Here is a 23,768-nt window from a genome sequence, read left to right as displayed (position 1 = left end):
CCCCCCCCGACCCCCCTCCCTGTCTCATGTCCGTCCTGGAGAACATGACCAAACCAACAGCGACGGCCGATCAGACTCCTTTTTCATAACCCCTCACACACATTTTGCATTTAGCCCAATTAGTACTCCATTAGTATGAATAATAAAGTGTCACATGCATAAAAAAACAATGTGAGACATCTGCCTCAACAGCTTTCATCTCTTTGTGGCAGCGAACATCATCTCATCAGAGAGTCAAGCGATAGTGAAGAGAGCAAGTGTTTTTTTCTCTCTCCTTACATCAGCTGCATCATGTAGGTCATCAGGATGGAAAGAGTGATGTATTCAGACAGAGATGGGAGTGAAAAACCAGAACAAGTCGGTGTAAAAAGTCTCCTGTGGTCTGTGGGTTAATACTGTGTGGTATTAAAATCTCATATTTAACCCATCGGCCTTTCAAATGACAAATTCTTCACAGACTACAGACCCCAGGTGCAGACACAACAGCAATTGAAGTACAGCGTTGCGACCAATCACACATGGCGATGCTATCAATGAGCTCACCTTATTTCCCAGGCTTTCTACACGTTAAGGCTAACTTAAATGTTTCTGAGGTCAACAGTCAAAGCAGTCTGTGTGCATCACCATTTCATCTGGCTATAATACAGTGTTCTTCGATAAATAAAAACAAAATGGAACTCTATTTCTATACCATGGAGAGGGCAGATCCAACAAATATACAGACACTGTTCAGTTGCAAACTGGAGTCATGAATGAAATACAACATGATTCTGAGAACACTATCATCCTGAATGTAGACATGATGGTTTAGTCCATATATCACCAGCCCCCTGCTCTGTAAGATCTGCGCCATCAGATTCTCTTAACAGGTAAATATGGGTATTTTCTTTTTTTTAATTCATTACTGCTGATGTTAAACTACATGCAACCATCATCCCGGCCACTTCCATTTGTTGTTATTCATTAGGATTTTCATTTTTGAGACAAATGATCACACTGTATGTCAATTCTTCACTAATATTCATGGCAGCCTTTTGTTTTAGTAAATTGCTTCTGTTACAAGCCACAGGTACAGTATACTGTAGCATCAGATATAGCACGGTGCTGAAATATCTACAAGGCTATGATATAGGAACAAATAAAAAATAAAAATGCAACACCTGCAAAAAGGTTGAAAAAAAGTTGTAAAAATGCACATCTCCGCACAATCAAATCTTAGTCCTAGGCCTTTTGTTGTGTTGCAGGTCAACAGACGTGGGTGGTGGTGGTGCGTGTTGTGCAGCACAGAATAAATGTTAGCAAACCGCAAACAGGTGAGGGGTTTGATTCAAACTCCCCCTTCTGTTGAGGAGCTTTGACCAATCTTGAGATTTAAGTGTTAAAGTAACAAAAACACAAAGAGGACGGGACGTGGGTGCGTAGGGAGTGTGTGGTAGAACGAGTGAAGGAGTGACACCCTTCATTGGGAAGTGAAGATGGGTTTCCATGAAAGTGCATTGCTGTTTTGATGGCGGATTTGCACCGCCATCATTTTATTTGTAATCTTCTGCGTGTGTGTAACAAGCATTGTGTGCGCGAGCCTAGGCACATTTTACCAATGCACTGTTAAAATAACAGTGAAATGCTGCGTTACTGACTTTAACAAAAATGTTACTAACAAAAGTGTGTACACAGAGTGTAGTGCAGTAATTTCCCCATTGGGGACTAATTATATACATTATATATATATTTTTTTTTAATTTTAGACCAGGTTTTTATTGGTCAATGACGCGATCAAGGCCCTAAGTGGGCTTTATCAATGTAAAATGAAGCCACTTCAGACTTTAGATTTTAGAGGGCCGCGTACTTAGCTCCATGGCTGCAACACAACAAACACCTGGAAACCCAAACTTGGTCCCAGTAAAGAAAGGATTCCATTGACAGTTGGAAGCGATACTTGAAGCGATACTTGAAGCGATACTTGATACTGACACTTACACTCTGTTCAAAAAACATCTAAAAAGCTGGTTCATAACACATCAGACATGTCGGCATTAATAAGAAGATGTATTTTCACTCAACCCAACCGTGCTGCAACTTGTGTCTCTATTGTGTTTATGTGTAGTATCTTTTTTATTTTATTTTATTTTTCCCTAATGTCTGTATTTATCAACGTGTTGTAAAGATTTTTATCTGTTTTACTACTTTCTTATTTGTATTGTTGTCTGTAATTTTCCTATTGTAGTTGTTTTTTAGGGAGACAATTTTAACGGATGAAAAATAGCCTCTTGGCTAATTCTGGTGCATTTACAGCAATGTTGATTAATGTACACTGTCCCTGTCAAATAAATTATTAAATTAAATTAAAATTGATGTCCAATCCCGGCGGTAGTAAAATGCTCTGGGGCTTTACAGAATCCCCCTAAATCTGTTTCCAAACGCTAAGAGATGATGGAGAGATCAGAGGGTCTACAGAAACATCGCCTCCCTGCTGCACTGCAAAACCACACCAAGAGGGGAGGGACAGGGATACAGTAGGACGCCATCCAGAGGGCAGACCTGGGCAACCCCATGTTGATCCCCATTTACAATCATTCTGCTGGCCCATTCAAAGGATATGAAACAAGCTATTTCCGAATTATTTTTATATTTGTGTAACACCCAGATTCTACAGTACATTGTCCAGGTCTGACTTTGGTGAGGCTGTAGTCCAGCTGATAAGATTCCACATGGACTGAAAGACAGCATTACAAAACTCTTGAAAGATAGATCACTTTGGTAGAATATTGGTTAGATTTTGAAGATGTGTACCTTCACATGAGACCATGAATGAGACATAACTGGTTAGCCCTTCTTGCTTTGCAGGAAACACTGTTCACGTGTCAAATTTCACTCTTACTTTTGAAAATGTAGCGCTGACAAGTGATTTTAGGGCCTCTACAGTACTGTACACAAGATTAGATAAGATGGTTACGCTTTACTTGAAGGTATCTACATAAGAGTGACATGACACTGTCATGAACATGTCATGAACATTATAAACCAGTCAAGTGTTTATGACATAAAGCTTTTTTAAATGTCATTTGGTTTTGTCATGACAACTTAGGGTAAGGGTTAGGGTTCATGTTACTGACTGACTGTGTCATACAATGTCAATCTTATGTAGATATCATTATTTTAACTTTTTCTTATATTTTTGTCCTTTTTTCAACACTTTTGACACTTTTTTCAATGTTTGTCACTTTTTTTGACATTTTCAACACTATGTAACATTAACTTATTAACTTTAGTTTCACAGTTATTTTTGGAATTCATGGTCAATAAACCTCATTTATAGGAAATTAAACCTAATGTCTGAGTTAGAAAAGAAAAAAATAGGAATTATTTAGACTAAAATTAAAGGAAAGTATGTTGATGGATAATCACACACTGTAATATGTCAACTTTTACTCAAAACTATTTCAAAACCACTTTTTCTCTAAATGCTATAAAATTGAAGACACCCCAAAATTAATGAAAGTAGAGATTTGTACTTGCAAAAGAGCGTTGTGTGGAATCAATCATGTTATTTTGGGTAGTTAAAAACAACATTGAAATAGGAAAATGGGTCAATTTGACCCAAGGACAACATGAGGGTTGAAAAAATCTTCCAGCAGTAGGCATCTGAATCAGGTGCTTCTCAAAACTTTCTTTTTCTGGACTCGAACTAATATAACAGGTAAAAGGTACGTGGGACAACCACCTCACCACAAGACCACACAAAACACTTCATCCATACAACCTTTACTACATGGACCTTTAGCAGCATTTGTTTGGGTGTCCTATGACATGTTGTAAGAAGAGGGGTTGTAGTGAGGCCATCAATTAGTTTTAATATATGTATTTATTTTGCCTGTGGAGCACTCTGTGACTGTCTGTGATAAGTGCTTTATACATAACCTTTACTTACTTAGTTACTAACTGGAGGTAGACTGGAAAATAAGAAAAACACACATACTCCACATGCATGTCTCTGTATATTCTAATGACGTTTTGGCTCTGGGGCTTTATTCAAATCCCTGTTCATGGACTCATGCAACTGATTGAAAAAAAGCCAAAATACTCTATCAAAGTGCAACATAGCTGTATTGGAAAGTGTCAGAAACCCACACCCACACCAACACCAACCAACCTGTGTCAGTGAGGGAGGGGTGTGGCTGTGTCCCTCCATCAGACAAAGAGCCATTCAGCCCTCGCTGCTGGTCCTCCCATGTCACTTCTACAGCAAGACACACACACACACATATATGTATACATATATATATATATATATATATATATACACACGTACACACACGTACACACACGCACACACACACACATATACATATATGTATACATTTATATACACACGTACACACACGCACACACACACACACACACTGGTTTGCACGCTGCTGGAATCTTAAGGACCTTATAAAATCATTATTTTGATATCATTACCATTTAATGCACATATGAACAACCATGATGCTAACACAGGCCAGTGTAAAGATTGGTAGAAAAGTAAAAGACTTTTTTGCCACTTCAGCACTGAACTCATGGACAGCTCCTGTCAAAGATAATGAGCTTTGCTCCATCTGCTGGCCAACAGAGGGAACAGTCCACATACTGCAGCACTTCTACAGCAAAGCACCGAATTCAGGAAATCCTACATTTATTTGTTGAGATGCAATTAAATGTCACCTATTTTTTTGGCTGTGTTTGATAACCCATGTCTGATTAAAAGGACTGAACAATTTGCAATGGAAATTGATAGGACGTTCTATGGGAGGTGGAGCTGCACAGAATTCATTTCTATTAAAGTAGATGTCAGATTTGGGGCCGTACTGGAGCCAGAGAGGTACAGACCAGGACCAGCACAGCACTCGGTACATATCAACATCAGCTACATACAACTCTCTACTTTAATCACTCTGAATCAGCCCAATTTAAACTAACCACACTCAGTCTATATCATTTAGGAAATGTGGATAAAGGGAATTTTGATTATATGTGTCAAGTTTTTCTAAACCTGCTGCAGATGTGTGCACATGTGTGACAACATGTGTGCTGTGTAGGGATGTAACGATGCATCGTGAAGCCGTTAAAAATCAATGTTTGAATGTGTAAAGATTACAACTACTTGCAATAAAAAAATGAATCACAATGTGATTTTTAAATGGCACTGTGGTTTATTTTCAATTTATTTTAATATTTCGATGTGGGAATTGTTTTAGAAACAATTTTTCTATTTATTGTTTTTATTTAAGATACAGTTTCAATTGCACTTTTGATAAGAGGACACATTTGGTCCGGGATGGGTGGGAGCTCAAGGGATGGGGTCTGAACGGGACAGTTTATGTAAATAAAGTAATTTTGTTTTGTCATTTGTCTGCAGCTTGTTTGGTCAAAAGAGAGAACATCTTTTTGTGAACTTTTAAAATGTGAATTGTTTCAAATCGTAGTCGAGAGTAGAGTATCGTTACATCCCCAGTGCTCTGGCAAAAGCAGGAGGAAGAGTCCCTGTGAGTAGAAAAGTATTGAGAATCACAGATGCCAGTGAATGTCACACATGAAGAACTTGTGTGTTGACCGAAAAAGCCCACACAGCAAAGTCACGCCATCACACTATTCAGAGGACTTGCCTTTCCTCCCATTTACAGGCGGGCCTTGGGGTTTGTCCTCGCAGTCTGCTGCTAGTAATGAGACAAATGGAGGATGAAATGGTGGAGTTGGAAAGCCTTTACTGGTTCTGGAAGTCACATTAACATGGCAACGCACACTGGATGTGCTCACACACAGACGCACATCCACCCATAGATCCACACGTCATCCATAAATGATGAATACCAGTGAACATATATAAGCCACTCCACCAAAATAAATGAACTTTTGGTTAATAATACAGTACAATGTGTGGTTATTTGCACCATGTATTTGTTACTTTTCTCGTAATGCAACATAAAACCCTCTTACAGCCGATACTGGCCTGCAGACCTCTGTCACTCAGGGTACAATATTTATAGACAGTTTAAAAAGAGAAGGTGGCTTTTTATATTTTTTAGACATCTTACACTGTATCCACTAAGTCAGTCAGCACTTCAGCCACGGCAGTGTTGAGTAATAGCACCACACAGTCAAAGGACTGAAGCATGCCACATAAACAGATGGGAAAGTAGGAAGTGGAAACTGCGGGGAACTCCAGTTTCTGCCAACAGTCTGGCCGTTCATTCAAGCTCGTGGATGAATGTACTGTAGATCAACACATACTGTACATTGCCCTCATCCAAAAACCACACAGGTTTCACAGTTGGTTTAAAGGCTGTTTCTGTAGTGATAAACACACCTGGGCGACCAGTTTGGGGTTCAGGTGCCCCGAGTTCCTCCCCTGTTCCCTCTTAGGAGTTGCCATACGAGAACAGATAACATATGAGACAGTTAGGTATGTGCCGGTAGGAGGAATGAGGTATGACTAAACTTCGACGCACAGCAGCGAGACAAATCAATCGCATTTTTATCAAAAATCCAGCTCTGCAATAGCATGGATCCAGTCCATAAAACACCACACACACAGACACACACAGACATTTGCATTACATAAGCGGAGTGCCATACTGCTCTGTGGGAGCTACAGCACTAGGACAGATCAATACCTCCCCCCCCACACACACACACACACAAACGCACGTGCACACACCCACTGCCACTGTCCTGAAAGGCACAGTAGAGAGAGAGTGTGAGACAGACAAAGAAAGAAGCAGAGAGATGTGAGAAAGGACAAACTGCATGACAAAGAGAAAAAGTATAAAGAGAGAAAGGGGCAGAAGTAAAGAGAAAAAAGGCGACACAAAGAAGCGACGTAGCGGTCCAGACAGAGAGAGCTTCAGAGGGATAAAAAAGATGGCACAGATACAGAAGAAGGGCAGGACAGAGAGAGGGCAAAGGAGAGAGTGAGGAAGATAAAGAGAGAGGGGGGGCCTTGTTGGCTGCTGTACAGAAGACAGGGAAAGCCCTCATGGACTCTGACAATGATGAAAGAGTTCTGCGAGTGCTTTGACAAGTTCTCAAGAGCTTCCTGAGCTCCCCCACCCCTCTATCTTTGACCCAGTCTCTGCAAAGCTACACCAATCTTTGTTTTTCACTGTGTCTGATTCAAAGACACCTGAAGTAAAACAATCATTGCTTTCATTGCGACTCTCCTTACAGCACTTGTCAAAAGTCACTTCAACCCATTTGTTAAAGGACTGCTGAGGAACGAATAAGACTTTAAAATGTCACTTTGAAAATGTCAGAAAGATCAAACTATGGTGCCTTAATCGCAGTAGAAAGCCTTTAGTATCTCAGCAGTCCAAATAGTTAAAATAAATCAATAACTTCCAGACAAATACATCGAGAGTAGAACTCAAAACATGGAGACAGGGAGGCAACATTCAAACACAACACTGGTGCAATCAATAGCAGAATCCAGACAGGCCTGCGGGTAAGTACAACACAACAGCACACGACATCTAAAGTGTCAACACAGCTGCAACAGAGGGAGGGTTCAAGGAGCAAAGAGGAAGCTCAGCCGCCAGTAAACCCAGCCACCCGCCATTGCAGACAGGGTTTTGGCCTTCAGAGTGAGGTGCACGCCCAGTCTGAAAGACTAAACCCATACAGTCAGGTACAGACCTTCACAAGGCTCTGTTCCTTCGTCTCCATCTTCTGGGAGAGAAGCGGAAAAGGAACCGAGTAGAGATGTTATGGATGGAAAGGCAAAAGTAAACACCAATAATGCATTAAACATACAAAGAAGAATCCTTGCTTATGAGATACAGTCAGAGCTCATCCTAAAAGATTCAGTCAGCAGCAGCTGTGAAACCAAAGCTCTTCCTCAGCCCCGATAAGTTGGGCCACCAAATAAAAACGATATTGTTACGAGGTACTGGATAGAAACACACTATCGCACTAATGGACATGTGTGTTCTGTGCGTCTCTTGGCAGATGCTAAACCTGTAATAGAAATAAAAAACAACCAGGGGACTTACTTCTCTCTTTCCCCGTGGGTGGAAGTTGTGGGAGTTGTCGTCCTCGTCTACTGGACATGGGGGTACTGGTGGGACTGGTCTGGACTGATCCACTACGAGGGTGCGCCCTACATGACAAATAGTAGTAGACAATGGGGTGAGAGACAAATTAGGACAAGACCTGGGGGTGGATGCAGGGCCTGGCCGTGTCCCACCCGCATCAGAGCGTGAAAAAAGTAAAGGAATTCTCCAAAAAAAGGCAAAGGTACAAGTTTGATTGGAGAAGGTAAAGCTTGACATAAAAGTAAAGCTATCTAGCATGATGGCAGACAGATATCAGTTTGAATTTGGCATAACATTTGAATGTTTTTATTCGAAAGTGGAGTCAAATCCTAAAAATTGTCACTTTTCATATAGTGCAGGTCTAGACCATTCTATAAATATATGTATGTAAATATATGTATTTGTTTTGATGTGTCAATCTCAGTTGGAGATATTCAGTGACAGCTAATGTACCAATGTGCAACTTAGAGAGTTTTCTATGTGACAGAACTAAAAGTTGTTTACTAGCTCCATGTTAAAAGTTTACATCTTGACGTTGTTTTACATTGTGCAAATATGTCTGCACTTAGAAACTTTGTGAAGACGTTCCTGATTACTTGTAATCTACGAAGTGTTTGGGATCTCCAAATATCAAACCAATGAACACAGCAATGATGTTTGGCACATGGCATGGGAGTGAAGGGACTCATCAACTGTAGGGAACTGAGCTGCAATAAAATAAAAATAAAAATAGATGCCGGGTGTGAATCGCATGTACAGTCCACTCATCAGGCTGCAAGGAGAGAAGATTTCAACGCAGGAACAGCAGACCAGTGCGACCATGCGTTCAGACTGTTCCCCAAAGCGTCAACTCAAAACAAAGGAGGAAAACGAACAGAAGAGAATGCCATCACAGGATACACGGATACTCAGTTGATGTTAGTAATGAAATCAAAGTAAAATGTTGGCCCATCACTGCTATACTCACGCAAGCGTATGAGCAGTGTGTTCCAAATTAAAAAATCAAAACAAAAACCATCAGCACGCCGTCTACGGTGTCAGGGTTGTCGTGCCTGGAACAGGTGTAACCAAAATACAGCACCGGTGCTTTTGGGGTGAAAAAAAGAAAGTGGCTAGGTGGGTGGGGTGGGGTGAGGTGAGGTGAGGCAGGGAAGCAGGGTATTGGGAGGTAGGTGGTGGTGGTAGTAGGGGGGGTTTGGTTTTGTGAGTTAGTCGGTGGGAGTCGGTGGGAGCTCATGGGACGGGGTCTGAACTGGTTGAGTTCTACAAAGATTCTAGTGATGCAAACATTTAACTGAGGCGGAGCTGCTCTGGGGGACAAATAATCCCATTGATTGATTCAAACCTCAGTGTTGGAGGGGAAAAAAAGGATTTCTACAAAGGAGTTATTGTCTAGCTAGAATCTAGACTTGTAAATGATAGGAAAACAACTGTCAAAACAAAGAACTATTAAAAACAATGACTTTGTTAATGATAATTTGTTACTATGTCATGAAGTGGAGCAGGGTACCTAGTTTGTGAATGGCCTTATATGAAGCTCTTTGGGTAAACTAAGTAGCTAGCATGGTAGCTAGGCTAACTAAGACTAACCAAGACATTTGTCTGTCTATGTTGCATATTCCCAGTTTGCAGCATAATATTGGCCTTAATGCATTCACTGGGCTCTAGTTTAACAATGCCACTGTGTTATTTTAGTCTACTTATTCATGTTTAAATTACCCCTCCCGCCAGAATAGCTATGCCTCAGGGAAATGATTGTACAACTAAAAACTCCAGTCTACTCCTGTGCTAAGATGGTTAGCGTCTCCGATCTGGGTCACACCTCGTCAAGGCAGGTGAGGGGGGTGCGGACCTCCCAGATGGCAGAGACGGCATGGACCTCATGAGCGAAGAGTCGTGGGGGCGTTCAGTGGAGCGCGAGCGGCATGTGGGGCGCTCTATAGTGGGCCGCTGGTCTGCAGAGCGGGACCTGCTGTGGTACTCGTGTCTATCCATGGCTCCGTGGTTCCTACAGAGGTTATTGAGAGATAGGCAGGCACTCAGTGGGGCCCCGGCAGGGCAGGGACAGTACACTGGCAGGATGGACAGTATGGAAATTAGCCGCATCCTCAAAACTCCTCCGATGTGTTTAAGCAGAATACCTGTTTTTTTGTTGTTGTCTTTTTAACCCATTTGATACAAATCACAAATATATTCAACATTAGTGTTGACCAGTTTCCATATCATGTAGGCCTCTCTGCAGTTGACAGGATATTCACTGTCATGGACTACCAAACATGTCACCGTTAGCTGTATTGAAATGAATGTATATTAATAATGCATGTAAAGTAGAAAACATTCAAAAACATTCAAAAATCCTACAGCCTACTTTGGACACTGGTCTGCCATAATGTCAAGATTTTATGATTTGCATCAATGTTTGTCAATTGGCGTAAACAAGCAAAAATACAGGTATGGTCCTTTAAAGTGAAAAATAAAATGATTCAGCAACTCTTAGACAGAATAGACAACACCACTTTCATGTTAAAAGGGCTAGGTGAAGGAACAGTGAAGAGCTCAGGTAGTGCAGACCTAGCAGGGACACAGTGCTGTCTCTCTACATTTGGTGGCTGGGTGTTCATTTGCAGTTTGTTTGAGGTAGAGTGAACTCTGAGGGAAAAGTGAAGTGTGTCTTTACATTGCATTTTGGCTCGTTATATCTGGTATTTCCCCCAAAATGGCGTATGTATTTTGGCACACTGAGAATAAAGGCAAATCTTGTTGATCTGAAGAGCTGGAGGAAAAAAAGCAGGTGAGGTAAATCAACCAACAAAAATCCCTGAAAGCTTCCATGCATATTGTGTATCTTAGCAGAGAGAAAAGAAGAAGGAAAAAAATAGACCTTAATCACACTGTACATATCACAAATGCAAAGGAAATATTTTTTGTATCTCTTTCAGAAGTTCAAAAATAAAAAAAACATTAGACCATTCTTATTCTGAAGCACAGGAGAATTTGTGTATGCACAATACAAATAGGTGGGAGCTTCTTCTAATGAGGCTAATAGACACCAAAAGAGTTCTTCTAAATCACGGCTTTATTGAAAATGTGTGAGAATGTGGAAAAAAAAACCTTATTTCAATCATTTGAATTTGAATTTGAATGAATAAGTCAAAGCCTTGTAGTGTCTGTAGCCTTTTGCAGAATGAAAAATTGTCCAGTAGAGGGGATGTCCTTTCTGTCTCCAATAGCAAAACAAAGGCTCATCAGTCAGCGACCTTAAGTGGCCTTTAACATTCTTAATCTGCAGTCATTTCCAGTGATGGTCGACATTATCATTTAGTGGATTCACATCGTGAAGATGTTATGGCCCAGGATTAATGGGCAATGTGAAGGTTATGTCTGTTGCAAATCAGACTTCTCATTAGGTGTAATTTGATGGATATAGCCATGACATACACATACTGAACTGTGGAATGGCACTGCTCACTATTTTCTCAAACTGAGGTCAAAATATATTACATTTCTCTACTTGGAAAAGCTGCTGTTTGGATGCGTTTATGCTGCAGGGTTTGTCTCACTCATGGTCCACTCTGGGGCACTTAGACAACAGAACCGTGACAAACACTGTCTCGTGTTCTGGGGGGAAACCACCTAAACTAAGACATCTGTCAAAAGGCTCAAACTCTACTATTGCCCGCTGTTTCCTCTTTAATCTTCCATATGCCTTTTGTTTCTTAATTCTTCCCTCATTTCTATTCAGTTCTTAGTGTTGCTTTTACTCTGCCTGGGTGCAGACAGAAACAAACTGTATATGGAGAGAGGAGAAGCTACTCTGTTCCTCTGTGAATAGCACTGATGTGCTAGCTACTTTCATTTCACGCCAAAAGAAAGGGAGAGACAAGAGGACGGGGGGGCTCTCTTTAATGGCTATCTAGGCTATGGGCTCAGCCTGAAGACGAGCCAAGCTGGGCCTCAGGGAAACTTTGTGACACTTTAATAAAGTCAGACAGGCTCTCGGGCAGGGTTCTGAGGACTCATCACTTTTTTTTTCCTCCCAGAGAAGAGAAATGGCGCAAACGTCATGTCATTCCTTACTGAGAGCCAGATGGCAGCAGGCGAAAGATTGAAGACAGAAAAAAAGTGAAATCATTTACAGCGTTTTCTCTGGAGGGGAGGGGGGGGGGTTCTTTCTTTTTATTGGTGCACTAGAACGCTGGCTTGGGTCCTGGAGATGGATGGGTGACCAGCAGGCCTTTCTATGGGTGCTTGAAACGGCCCTGGAAGCTCATTTGGGCTAGACACAAGAAGCCAAAGGGCAAACAGAGGATTTACAAAGCAACTGCGCAGCCCAGAGCAATGCATCCCAGATGCCATTGTACAGGTGAGCAAGTAAAAAATAAATAAAGGACAACACTAAAATGTATACACACACCACTGAGCAATATACCCCTGTCGGTATAACGTGCATGGGTACATGAACAAGGACATCAACGAAGAGACAGTCAGGTGCTGGCCAGCAACATAAATAGCTCTGAGCCTCAACATACAGAGGCAGTTGTGCGTTATCGTTTTACATCGACACAACTTCAGAGCCGTGATGACGCTTTAACAAAAACCGATATCAGACAGGATATCATTTTCTGTCATCACGTGTACGATCACGGGTAAATTAAAGACGGACGAGGGACAACTTGAGAAGACCACACGATGCACGGATGCGGCAGCAGTGCATGTCAATACCTCTCGTAGTCATAGTCGGAGGAGTAGGCGCCCTCAGAATAGGCGCGGGGCATCCTAGTGGAACGCAGTAACCTGACTGCTTCCTCTCGGCAGATCGGATGCACGCGATGGTTGCGGCTGGCGGAAAAATATCACAACTGGTCAGCATTTAATTATTTTTTTTTTTCAGCAAAAGGGGAAGTAACATGAAATTGAATTTAAAGAAAAACCTGTAAAGGAAGAAAACGCGGAGCCCACCTTTTTATATTCCCATTACAGACTTACTCTACCCATTCTCCGTCTTAACTACCCACAGAGCCAAGGTGATTACATACAGTATAAACTGACGGCTTCGCTACAAATGAATCAACATGTTTGCAGGAGAAAACCACCTCTGCTGGACAAAGCTTCACATACATAGAACACTTATCCGTTTTCTGTATTGCCGTCGTCACTTTGTTTTTGGTGGATAAGGACAAAAGACAAATGAGGACTTCGCTCATCTAGGAATCACACGTGATCCATTTGAGAGAATGTTAATATGAGAATGACTGAGGTGATGAAAAGAGAGGATAAGCAATGCTGATCCTGGATGGATGAAGTGTATAACCACTGAGTCATTTAGATCTTCAATATACTGCACCACTAAAATGTAATGTATAGTTTAAGTATTGTATATAATTGATTTTGCTTTCATATTTCGTGTTTTAACATGTGGGTGCTCCAATTAAATTCCTTTTAGTGTTGTTGATTTATCTATAATCTATAATTTTGCCTTTTATATGGGCTAAATTGTAATTATGAATTAGAAAACTGCAATTGTTTGGATGTAATGTGTTCTGAAACCTTAGTACATGGTGATTGATAGCATTGAGTATAACTATATACTATGTATATATAAATTTCAATACCTAAAGGAGTAGATCTCATCAGCGCCAGTGAGCCAATAAGCATGCAGCACGCTGTTACCAAGGTACTGCTTGCAATTGGCTGTCTAACATTACACGTTGTAGAGACATGCAGGGAAAAAAAACTATGTTACGCACGGAGACGGGGCTTGTGTGTGTGTGTGTGTGTGTGTGTTGTGTTTTGAGAGGCTTGACTATGGTGTGAAGGGGCAGATAAATAAAACACATACATTTTACAGTAATGTTGTAATTTCTTCTTGGTAAAAAGGATTTAATTGGTTTTCCTTGATTGGTAGTATCATTCAGGAACCAGGATCAAGTTCACGGACACCCGGTCCTAAGTCGGCCTGAGTGCATCTACAATGTGAGGTTCTTACAGTGACAGAAAAACAGGCCATAGTGTCAGTGCCATGTGTTCAACACCCAACTAAAAGATTCCATCAAAGCTTACCTCTCGCCAAAAGGCAATAAGGTCTTTTTGTGAACGTACCCGAGTCAAACTTTTGTTTAAAAGCATATTTAGGAGGGGAGCGCCACTTGTTAGATTTACGGTATTCTCGTTTTTCACTCAAATGACCCTTTGAATGGGAGAGCTAGGAGCGCCGCTATGATGGCATCAAATTAGCTGTTTTTAAAACACTAAAAAGGCTCGAGACGTTGCTCCAAGTATCACCAGGTGCTCTCCCTATTAGCTATTATTATTATTATAGCTATTATTAATATACCAGGGGATTCTGTCCTAATTATACTTATAAACAAAAGTTTGACTCAAGTACATTCACAAAAGGAACCTAGGTTGTATTTTGGCGAGAGTTACGCTTTGAGGAAAGAAAGGGGTTGGAGTTGAGGCGGTGTTGGGCTAGAAAGATGCAGAGATGAGGGGCTTCATGCATGCTCAGGTAAAATTCTACCTGGGGTCCTTTTGAGGATCATCGATAGGCTGAGTATGTCTGGTTCGAGGTAGGGTGAGAAAATGGCTGCAACCACATGAAGGGAAAAGAGAAGACAGAGATGGATCTGAGATGGCGCTGAGGAAAAAGCGGAGGAGGAGGAGAAGAAAAGCGAGAGAGAGAAGGACAGGATTGGAGATAGACAGAATCAAAGGCAGACCGATGGAGGGCTGAGGAAACTGAGGGAGAGAAATTTCTCAAAGAAATAGGTCGTAAAGAGACTGAGAAAGCTCATAGGAGAGGTTGACGTAACAGTTTCGAAGAGGAAAAACAGGCGAGGAAGACAAGGAGAGGCTGAGAGATCGGATCACGAGGAGATGTCTTCCTTAGAGATGGATGGACGTGGTACACCGAAGCATTCACGGAGGAAAGAACAGAACAGCACAGTCCAAAAACCTGCTCGGTGTCACTTCTACTGAATGATTAAACAACGTAAGACCATGCACATTACTCTTTTACAGACACAACATTTTAAAAAAGTAGGAATATACAGAGAAAAGCAGCCTCACAAGATTCTAGAGGAGATCTTTTAATATTGAGAGTTCTGGTACAATTCCAAATTCTCCATGACTCATTTCCTGTGTCATTTTCAACTGTTTTCAATAAATAACTGGACGCTGTTAATTAAAGCCGCTGAAATACACTCAAGTGAGCACTGTCCCAGACAATTTAGATGAGTGCATTTCCTGCGTCTGACAATGATTTAGGCCAAGCCTCAGAAATATCAAATAAAGTTAATTGGACAGGGGGAAGTAGCTGCGCCCTGGCAATGCCAAGGCTATGATTGGACTCTTGGAGCAACATTTTCCAACCCTCACAGAAAATAAGTGCTGATGGGGGATAACTGACCACTTCCCCTTGACCACCATTCCCAGAAAAGATAGTGAGATCCATGCAGATGATGTATACTGTATGCAGCATTTGCATGAGCTTTGGCTCCAAATGGTTCCTGCATAATTTCACTCTCCTGAGTCCAAGATTGTAAAAAAGCTAATTGTTAATTACTCAGTGGGTGTAATGACGCAGTGCAGTCTTACCAGGGTCTCGTGTTCATGTAGGACTTTTAATTTATACAACTTATACTACTTTTCTGATGATTCGGTGAAATAACAACTTTATTTTCATCTTTGAGGATCATTCTGGCGATTTAATGGTACGATTGTTTTAAAGATAATTTTTTAAGCATTTAAGGCTTTTATTTGTATAGGACAGCTTAGACTTGAAGGGAGAGAGAGGGGTAGGTCGGAGTCAAACCCGGGGCCGCTGCATCAAGGTGAGCTACCCAGGCCCCCAACATTCGTCTTTTTAAGAAAAACTGTTTGTATAAATGATGGTAGGAAGATAGGTGAGGCAAGTATTAAGGCATAGGGAATCAGCACCACTGTGTCACGGTGAGCAATATTTCCAAGGAATGGAGAAGGTTGCTCTTTAAAAGCAGGAATATGAGAAATATCAAAAGTGCTCACAGACAACATCACCTTCCAGAGAGTTTAGGGCAAACGGCGTCGTGCATAAGCGTAGGCTCGCACAAATACCTGCTTGTCTCCTCAGCAGCCCCCACTTGTGCCTGTCAGCATCTGCTCATGCATGCCCACGTATGTGCATGCATCTACTGTGCACAAGCGCAAACTGGAGAGTGTGTGTACCTGTCAGTTGAGTAGTTATCTTCGGACACACTGTGGTGGTCCACTCTAGTGGAGGAGCTGTACTGAGAAGGCCTAAGGTCAAAGGCTGGGTCCAGACTTCTGCTGTGTGACAGAAGTGGACTGGATACTGCATTCATACATTGTGATGTTGCAGTACAATCCCTAATCTCTAGGGATCGCCTACGCATGGACATTAAGGCATCCTCTTTCAACATGTGTTGTTTCTTGAAAAACTGTATCTGGTAACAGGTAACAGGTTTTAAATGCATCCATATCCAAAACAAAATCAAAACACAGTGTCCCCCCAGAAATCAAGGCCAGGAACTGGACTGAGCTTTAGTTACCTGGAGGGTGGGGGAACGCTGGGAGAGCGCGACCGCGCCCGGTTAATATCGTCCGACCGAGAGCAGTGGTTAGACGACATCACCTGCTCGGGGACGGACAACGTGGAGCTTTGGAAGTCTCTGCCATTGGACCGGTAGTCTGTGAAGACAAACGTGGATAGTAAGGGAGGGAAAGGGGGACAGGTTTTTTTTTTACGAATCTGTAATAATATACCAAAATGATTGCAGTGGCGGGCTTTAACTTCAGTCACACTCAATTTTCTGAGCTAATTTAACTTCAGCCCCTCGTCAATTCTCTTTATTTCTGAGTGAGGGATTTAGCAAAATCTGTTGCATTTGATAACAAAAACATATGACAGCTGAAACGACGCACTGTAATAACTTAAACGAAACAGACCAAACTTTTTAAACGGTGCTAATCAGCACAGGTACAAATGTTCTTTTTTTTTTATTAAGCTGAGTCTCTACAGTCCAAAGATGAGGACTAACTTTCAATAAAGGTGGAATTCATCTGCCGTGTTAACATAGTGCATTAAACATGAACACAGCATTTCAAAAACATCTGAAACGTTATAATGAATTTTCCCTGAAAGACTGATTAGCCCATTGAACTTGAAAGAGTTCATTACCCGATAATCAGACATGGCAAGCAGCCATGGTTAAGGTCAATGCTTAGCGCTATTAAAGTTGATTGATATTCAATAGAGTGTAAAGCACATTAAAAAGAACACCCATGAATCAAAAGTTAAAAAGAAGGAAGGTAAAAAAAAACTTGAAGAAATTAAGAAGTGTTGGTCTCCACTTAAGAACGTTTACATATAAATATGGTGGTTTGTTTTTGATGGGAGGTAGCTGTGCATAATAGTTAAAGGTCCAATGACATGCTGCTTTTAGAAAGACCTTAGTGGTCCCTAATACTGTATCTGAAGTCTCGTTTATATAGACCTTAGTGGTCCCCTAATACTGTATCTGAAGTCTCTTTTATATAGACCTTAGTGGTCCCCTAATACTGTATCTGAAGTCTCTTTTATATAGACCTTAGTGGTCCCCTAATACTTTATCTGAAGTATCTTTTATATAGACCTTAGTGGTCCCCTAATACTGTATCTGAAGTCGCTTTTATTTAGACCTTAGTGGTCCCTAATACTGTATCTGAAGTCTCTTTTATTTAGACCTTAGTGGTCCCTAATACAGTATCTGAAGTCTCTGGGGGGCGCCAATGTGGAGGGTGCGGGTGCGGCCTTGACCAACTGCCACTTTGCTCATTTTCAAGCCATGATGTCTCTCTCTTATAATCAGATAAAGGGGAGGTAACATTGCCCCTTATGACCTCATAAGGAGTAAGATTCCATTGGCCCATCTGAGCTTTCATTTTCTCAAAGGCAGTGCAGGATACCCAGGGTTCGGGTGAAACCCATCACCATTTCTAACTACTGGGGGACCATAGGCAGGCTATGAGGACACATATTAATGTTAAAATACCTCATGTTAAAAGTAAAATTGTCATGCCATGGGACCTTTAAAACGATCAATCAATTTACATATTTCAAACTAAATGATCCATGTAGATCAAGTCAAGTTCTGAAAAAAACCTGAATATTGCAAAATGTACTTCTACCATTTCTATACAGATTTTAATAAAAACTGGCTAAAGATGAAGCGGGAAGAAAGAGAAGAAATGAACAATATACTGTCATCATTATGATGCTGATTAGATTTAAAAAGGAGCACATCTGCCATTTCTAAACAGCAGCACCAACACAGAGCCTCCTGCAGCAGAGCAATCAAATTCCATGCAGAGCCAAATTAAGTGTATTCTTCCTCTTGACATGCTGCTTCACGCATGAGTAAGGCCTGTCTTGTGAGCACGTATAGAGAGAAGAACCTTTACTGGCAATTAATAGGGATTCACAAGAGGAGTGCATCAGAGCAGAAGTAGGATCAAAGTACGATTAAATGCACTGCACAAATGGTCAAATTTGACTTGTCATTTCTAAAATTCCATTGCATTAAAAGAGTCTAATAACAAAAATGATACGTAACACAGACACAGGATTACAATGGCATGTAAGTGTGCAGTGCACTGCAGTCCAGTATGTATCAGACAATTAGTGATCTGGCAGTTGGTGTGCCATAAAAAAACGAGCAATGAAAAAGTATTTTTTTTCCTCATTAGGGACAGCTAGGGCTGGGCGGTATGGAGAAAATCAGATATCACGATTTCCTCGACCAAATATCTCAATGTCAATATTGCGGCAATATTGCAGTGTTGACTGATGCTTTGACAAAATATCTTCAGACGTAGATTCAAGATAAATAATCATCAGTCATGGGAATATAATGACTAAGTGAAAGAGCAAATAATAGAACAGCCAGAACAGTCTGGTAAGTTCAGAAAATGACATCACTTTACTGTAATGCAGCCTGTGAAACCAGGAAAAGACAACACTTATGTCATAACGCAATATTACAATATCCAAAATCAAAGACAATATCTAGTCTAATATCACAATATGGATAGAATATTGATATATTGCTCAGCCCTAGTAGCAGCAGTTTAACACAAAGGCTGCAGAGGAAACTGAGATGTGGTGGAGCCCGTGTGAAGAGGAGGGTGTGACCAGAGCTGAGCGAAGGGGTTTTCCCTCCACTGTGAATGAAGTGAAGGTGACCGGCATGGTGAGGCAGAGAGGGGCTGATGAGAATGTTAAAGAGGCTGGAGGGGGGAGTTCCCTCAGCTACAGCATCATCAGCGGGCCCAGGCTGATGCTCTGTCTATTCGTCTGACGGAATCTATTCTCATCCCACATTTCTTCTCTACCTTCTTCATCTTCTTCTCCATTGCCTGTCTGCTACTAGGGATGTGAAACATTGACCACACGCTTAATCAGCAGTGCAGGCATTCTGCAATCCAGCAACATCGTTCCCGCAAACAAGGGCGGCACAATTTCTGTGGTCTCCAAGTGTGAGAACAAACAAAGGGCTGTATTTAATTGAAAGAGGATAACAAAGAACATAGTTTTTGCCAACATTGTCTTTTGCACGAGAAAACAAAAGCAAGCTTCTATTTATTTCCATGGCTGCCGTAGCTAATGCAGCAACATCTCCTCCGAGGTTGTTAGCTCAAGTGGGCAAATTTCAAGCACTATTCTGTCTTTCTTTCTGACTTTTTCTCTGGCTGGTAAGAGCCGAGCAGAGCGTCTCCTTTTCTGATGTGCAGCGTGGGCGAGCTGCTGGAGCATCGGTGAGTGCAGCAGAACAGCAACTAACAGTTCAGAAATAATCTCTCTGCTGCTGATGGGCTGCACCATTTCACCCTGCTAACATGACACCTAACAGTATTCTAAGGGGTTCAGGCCTAGGAAGCATTTGACAGATGGTGGCATGTAGGAGGTTATAATAAAATAATCCATATTCTACTATGGGCTGGTTAGAAACTATTTGGTTCTGTACCTCCAGACTTTTTTTCAGATTTCATTCATTTGTATTACCAAAGATTGCGTTCACATTTATGCACTCATACTTCTCATGACCATATTAATGTATTACCTGTTATTACCCCAACACCATCTTCACAATCGTAGTCTGAGATCTCGCTGTCACTTATCCTCTGGGATCCTTTGAAATAAAGAGACAGAGAGAAACGTGGGGAAACACGGGAGTCAAAAGGGGGGGGCAGATTTGGAGGAGGAGAGAAAGACAGAGATAGAGGGGGAAGAGGCAGAAGTCATCTTCATCCTGTAGTTCATTAATTCATCCATTTTATTTTGTATTATTGTATTGTAGAGTTATCTTTACTGGTTGCACTGAAGGTTGTAACGGACTAAAATAAGATGTTTATCCAATGTACTCCTGTCACAGCGCCCAACAAATACAACCGACGGTCCCGTAAGAGCGTTTTGGATAATATATGTGAAAAAATAGGTGTCGGCTGTGACACATAATGCTGCATTCCACTGCTCCCCTTTAACAAAAAAGCACAGATCTCTCTTCATCTGAATGTTGGCACTTTTAAATGACACATTCAATGAGGGGGGGGGGATTTCTTCATAAGGGGAAGATAAAAGCATGGCTTTCAGCTAAATGTGTCTTCTCCTGCCACAATACAATAAATAGAGAATTTTACATATTATCGTTTTGTTTTTTTATATACTTTTTTTCTTTTCTTTTTTTATTGTTTCAAGGTACCCTTTGAGGGACATGTACATAATTTGTTTAGTATCTACAATTATATCATAAGTATCCTGTTTACTTGTATTATTATCTCAGATGTATTTACTCCTTGTTGTTGTGTATATGTATGATTGTTCTTATGCTTTGGCAACACAGATGTATTTTTCGTCATGCCAATAAAGTAACATGAAATTGAAATTGTATTTGATAGAGAGAGAGAGAAGTGACATGGCGTTCATCTTTCGCCCCTCCCTGCCCCCTTCTCTTTAAAGCATGACCCCCTCCCTGAAGCCCCCTCCCGTCAACCCTATCCGCCTTCACCGCTAGGTCAACTTAAATCAACTGGACAAGTGTGCTTTATCAGAAATGACAAGAGCTGCACTCTAGCAGTGCCGCTCCCGACCTAGCATCTCAGTTGGCTGGAGACTTTCTACAGCTGTCAGCTCTTTCACCTCACACTCAAGCAAGCAAGCCGTAAGTGTTTAGAAGAAGCAGTACAGTAAGGCAGTCCTGCGTAACGCAGACTACATTACAGTCGTCTGAGGACCGTTGACCAGTATATCTGGTCCCAGAACACAACAGTGATGAGAACGGCACACTCTGCCGGAGGGAAAAGAAGGCCACGTTCAAAAATGTCTTCACTCCTATAGAAAATGATGAGGGCCACATGTAAGAAATGTATTTTAATTTTAGGTTTAAAGTCAGAATTCTTGGTTGAAAGGATCCATCACATGGTGCTCTTTGGATGCTTTTATATAGACCATAGTGGTCCCCTAATACTGTATCTGAAGTCTCTTTTATATAGACCTTAGTGGTCCCCTAATACTGGATCTGAAGTCTCTTTTACATAGACCTTGGTGGTCCTCTTATACTGTATCTGAAGTCTCTTTTATATAGACCTTAGTGGTCCCCTAATACTGTATCTGAAGTCTCTTTTATATAGACCTTAGTGGTCCTCTAATACTGTATCTGGAGTCTCTTTTATATAGACCTTAGTGGTCCCCTAATACTGTATCTGAAGTCTCTTTTATATAGACCTTAGTGGTCCCTAATACTGTATCTGAAGTCTCTTTTATATAGACCTTAGTGGTCCCCTTATACTGCATCTGAAGTCTCTTTTATATAGACCTTAGTGGTCCCCTTATACCGTATCTGAAGAATGAGCTCATAAGGGGCAAGACAATTCCATTTATTGGGGTTTGGTTCGAGGAAATACAGCTCTAGAAAGTTATTATTTTATTATTTTTTTCTGTTTCTCTTACTAAATATACTACCGCTGTTTTTGGAAGTTTAAGACTAGTATGCCGGACAATTTCAAGAACATTTTCACATTCAAAACACACAGACACAAGCAAAGTAGAATGGGCTGCAACGTTTGCATCTGGGCAAAAGAGTTTGGGGCATTCTTAAAAGGGAAAATACTGGTAACGGAAAATAAAATAATATATATAGGTAAATACAGAGAGGGAGAGAACACTGTGTCCAAAAGCTATGTTCCCCCAAAACGTGCATGTGTCAGATACCCTGAGTGGATTTTAAACCAGTTGTGTCAAATTTACACCCGCTCCCCTCATTGAACTCCATGTAAGGCAGCAGAGACATGCACCCTTTGTGGAAAACAGGGGATGGAGAATCAGGGCGGAAGGAAAGCATCTTTGCGGGGGGCAGAAGAACACTCAGACGCGCCACAGAGCAGCACTGCCTGCAAGCGCAGGGGGCCTTTACCTGAGTTGTATGAATGTGAGCCTTTGTCTGTAAAAGCAAAAGCAGTAAGGTTGATGTGACATCCACAGCAAAGACATAATATGCGCAAAATAGTCTGACTACGACCAGACCAAGCCAAGCTCAGTAGATCTGAGATTGATTGTTGGTCTGGGGGTCTGCTCGGGATTGTTTCGGCACAAGAGGCGTGAATAACGGGCTTAGTTCGAATGACTCTGTACGTAATTGGATAGTCCTTCAACCAATCAGAACAACAACCCGGGGGACGTAGAAGCGACAGCGGCATCAACTGGTTGCTGCGCTTTGGTGGCGTTCTGTGGCCGCTTTGTTGAACGTAAACAAGAAGCTGCTTGGTTGCTTCCCTATCATAACTGTTTTAAGCCCGCCAATAGTGCGCCAGGTGGATAAGACAGTTTGTGATCGGTTCCCGCAAAATTGTGAACTGAAGCAGGAGATTTAATCGTGCAGGTTTCCAGACCGAGCTGCAGGGTGAAATCAAATCGCCGGCAGAGTGGGCGGGGTTTACCCAGTCTATGCGCAAAAAAGACACGTGTTGGAATCCTTAACAGACTAAAGCAGGAACAGGAAACCAGTGGGACCGGCAGGGCTGTAATAATGTATCTGAACCCCTATTTGTAAATGGGGTTTACTGTATTACCACAGGGCTTGATTATTCCCCCTTCTCAAATAATTTGGCCACTTTGGCCACATTGTAGTTAAAAAAAACACATCTTGGCATAGCATAGTGACAACAACTGGCCACAGTCTCATCAAACAAAAAGAGGACATTTTTTGTCTCAGATCAAAGTGCCAAAGTAGCTTTAACTGCACTTTGGAACATTTAAGTTATATAATTGTAAAGGATTTCACATTGCAAGCCCAATTTTCCTAACTTGTTTGCTGTTAAATAACGCTGCCGTATCAGAATCAAAAGGAGGAAGAGTTACTGTAAAAGAAGGATCCTCCCTATGTACATATGGGTACCGCCATTTTCATATTCCATTTTTTATTTTTTTTTTCAATTGTGGACAAGATTGTTTAGTAAGTTTTAAAATGTAGCCACACAGTTTAATGTCTTGTTTTGGGTGTGAGTAAAATTATTTATTTAACTTAGTGCTTAAGCATTTGGTTTGGTTTGGTCAACAAATGTCTTGTCTTGCATCATCAACTTATTTAATTTAATTATTTCAAGATATTGATAAAAGCATGTGTGTGTGTGTGTGTGTGTGTGTGTGTGTGTGTGTGTGTGTGTGTG

The 23,768-nt window shown here is 41.3% G+C and overlaps 1 protein-coding gene across 1 annotated transcript in view; it reads right to left on the bottom strand.

Annotated features, from left to right (window-relative positions):
* rims2a (regulating synaptic membrane exocytosis 2a) overlaps window positions 1-23,768 on the bottom strand; it is a 171,015-nt gene that overhangs the window by 42,437 nt on the left and 104,810 nt on the right. The window contains exons 17-24 of the mRNA XM_034873471.1: window positions 22,517-22,543; window positions 20,168-20,236; window positions 16,619-16,757; window positions 16,275-16,376; window positions 12,792-12,908; window positions 9,892-10,077; window positions 8,028-8,134; window positions 7,672-7,704 (exon numbers count right to left, since the gene is read on the bottom strand). Coding sequence (XP_034729362.1) covers window positions 7,672-7,704; window positions 8,028-8,134; window positions 9,892-10,077; window positions 12,792-12,908; window positions 16,275-16,376; window positions 16,619-16,757; window positions 20,168-20,236; window positions 22,517-22,543 — 780 coding nt within the window. The remainder of the gene's footprint in view (window positions 1-7,671; window positions 7,705-8,027; window positions 8,135-9,891; window positions 10,078-12,791; window positions 12,909-16,274; window positions 16,377-16,618; window positions 16,758-20,167; window positions 20,237-22,516; window positions 22,544-23,768) is intronic.

Source organism: Etheostoma cragini, chromosome 6 (genome assembly GCF_013103735.1).
Source record: "Etheostoma cragini isolate CJK2018 chromosome 6, CSU_Ecrag_1.0, whole genome shotgun sequence".
In the NCBI taxonomy this organism is placed as follows: Eukaryota; Metazoa; Chordata; class Actinopteri; order Perciformes; family Percidae; genus Etheostoma; species Etheostoma cragini.
This window is presented reverse-complemented; position numbering and strand designations above follow the sequence as displayed.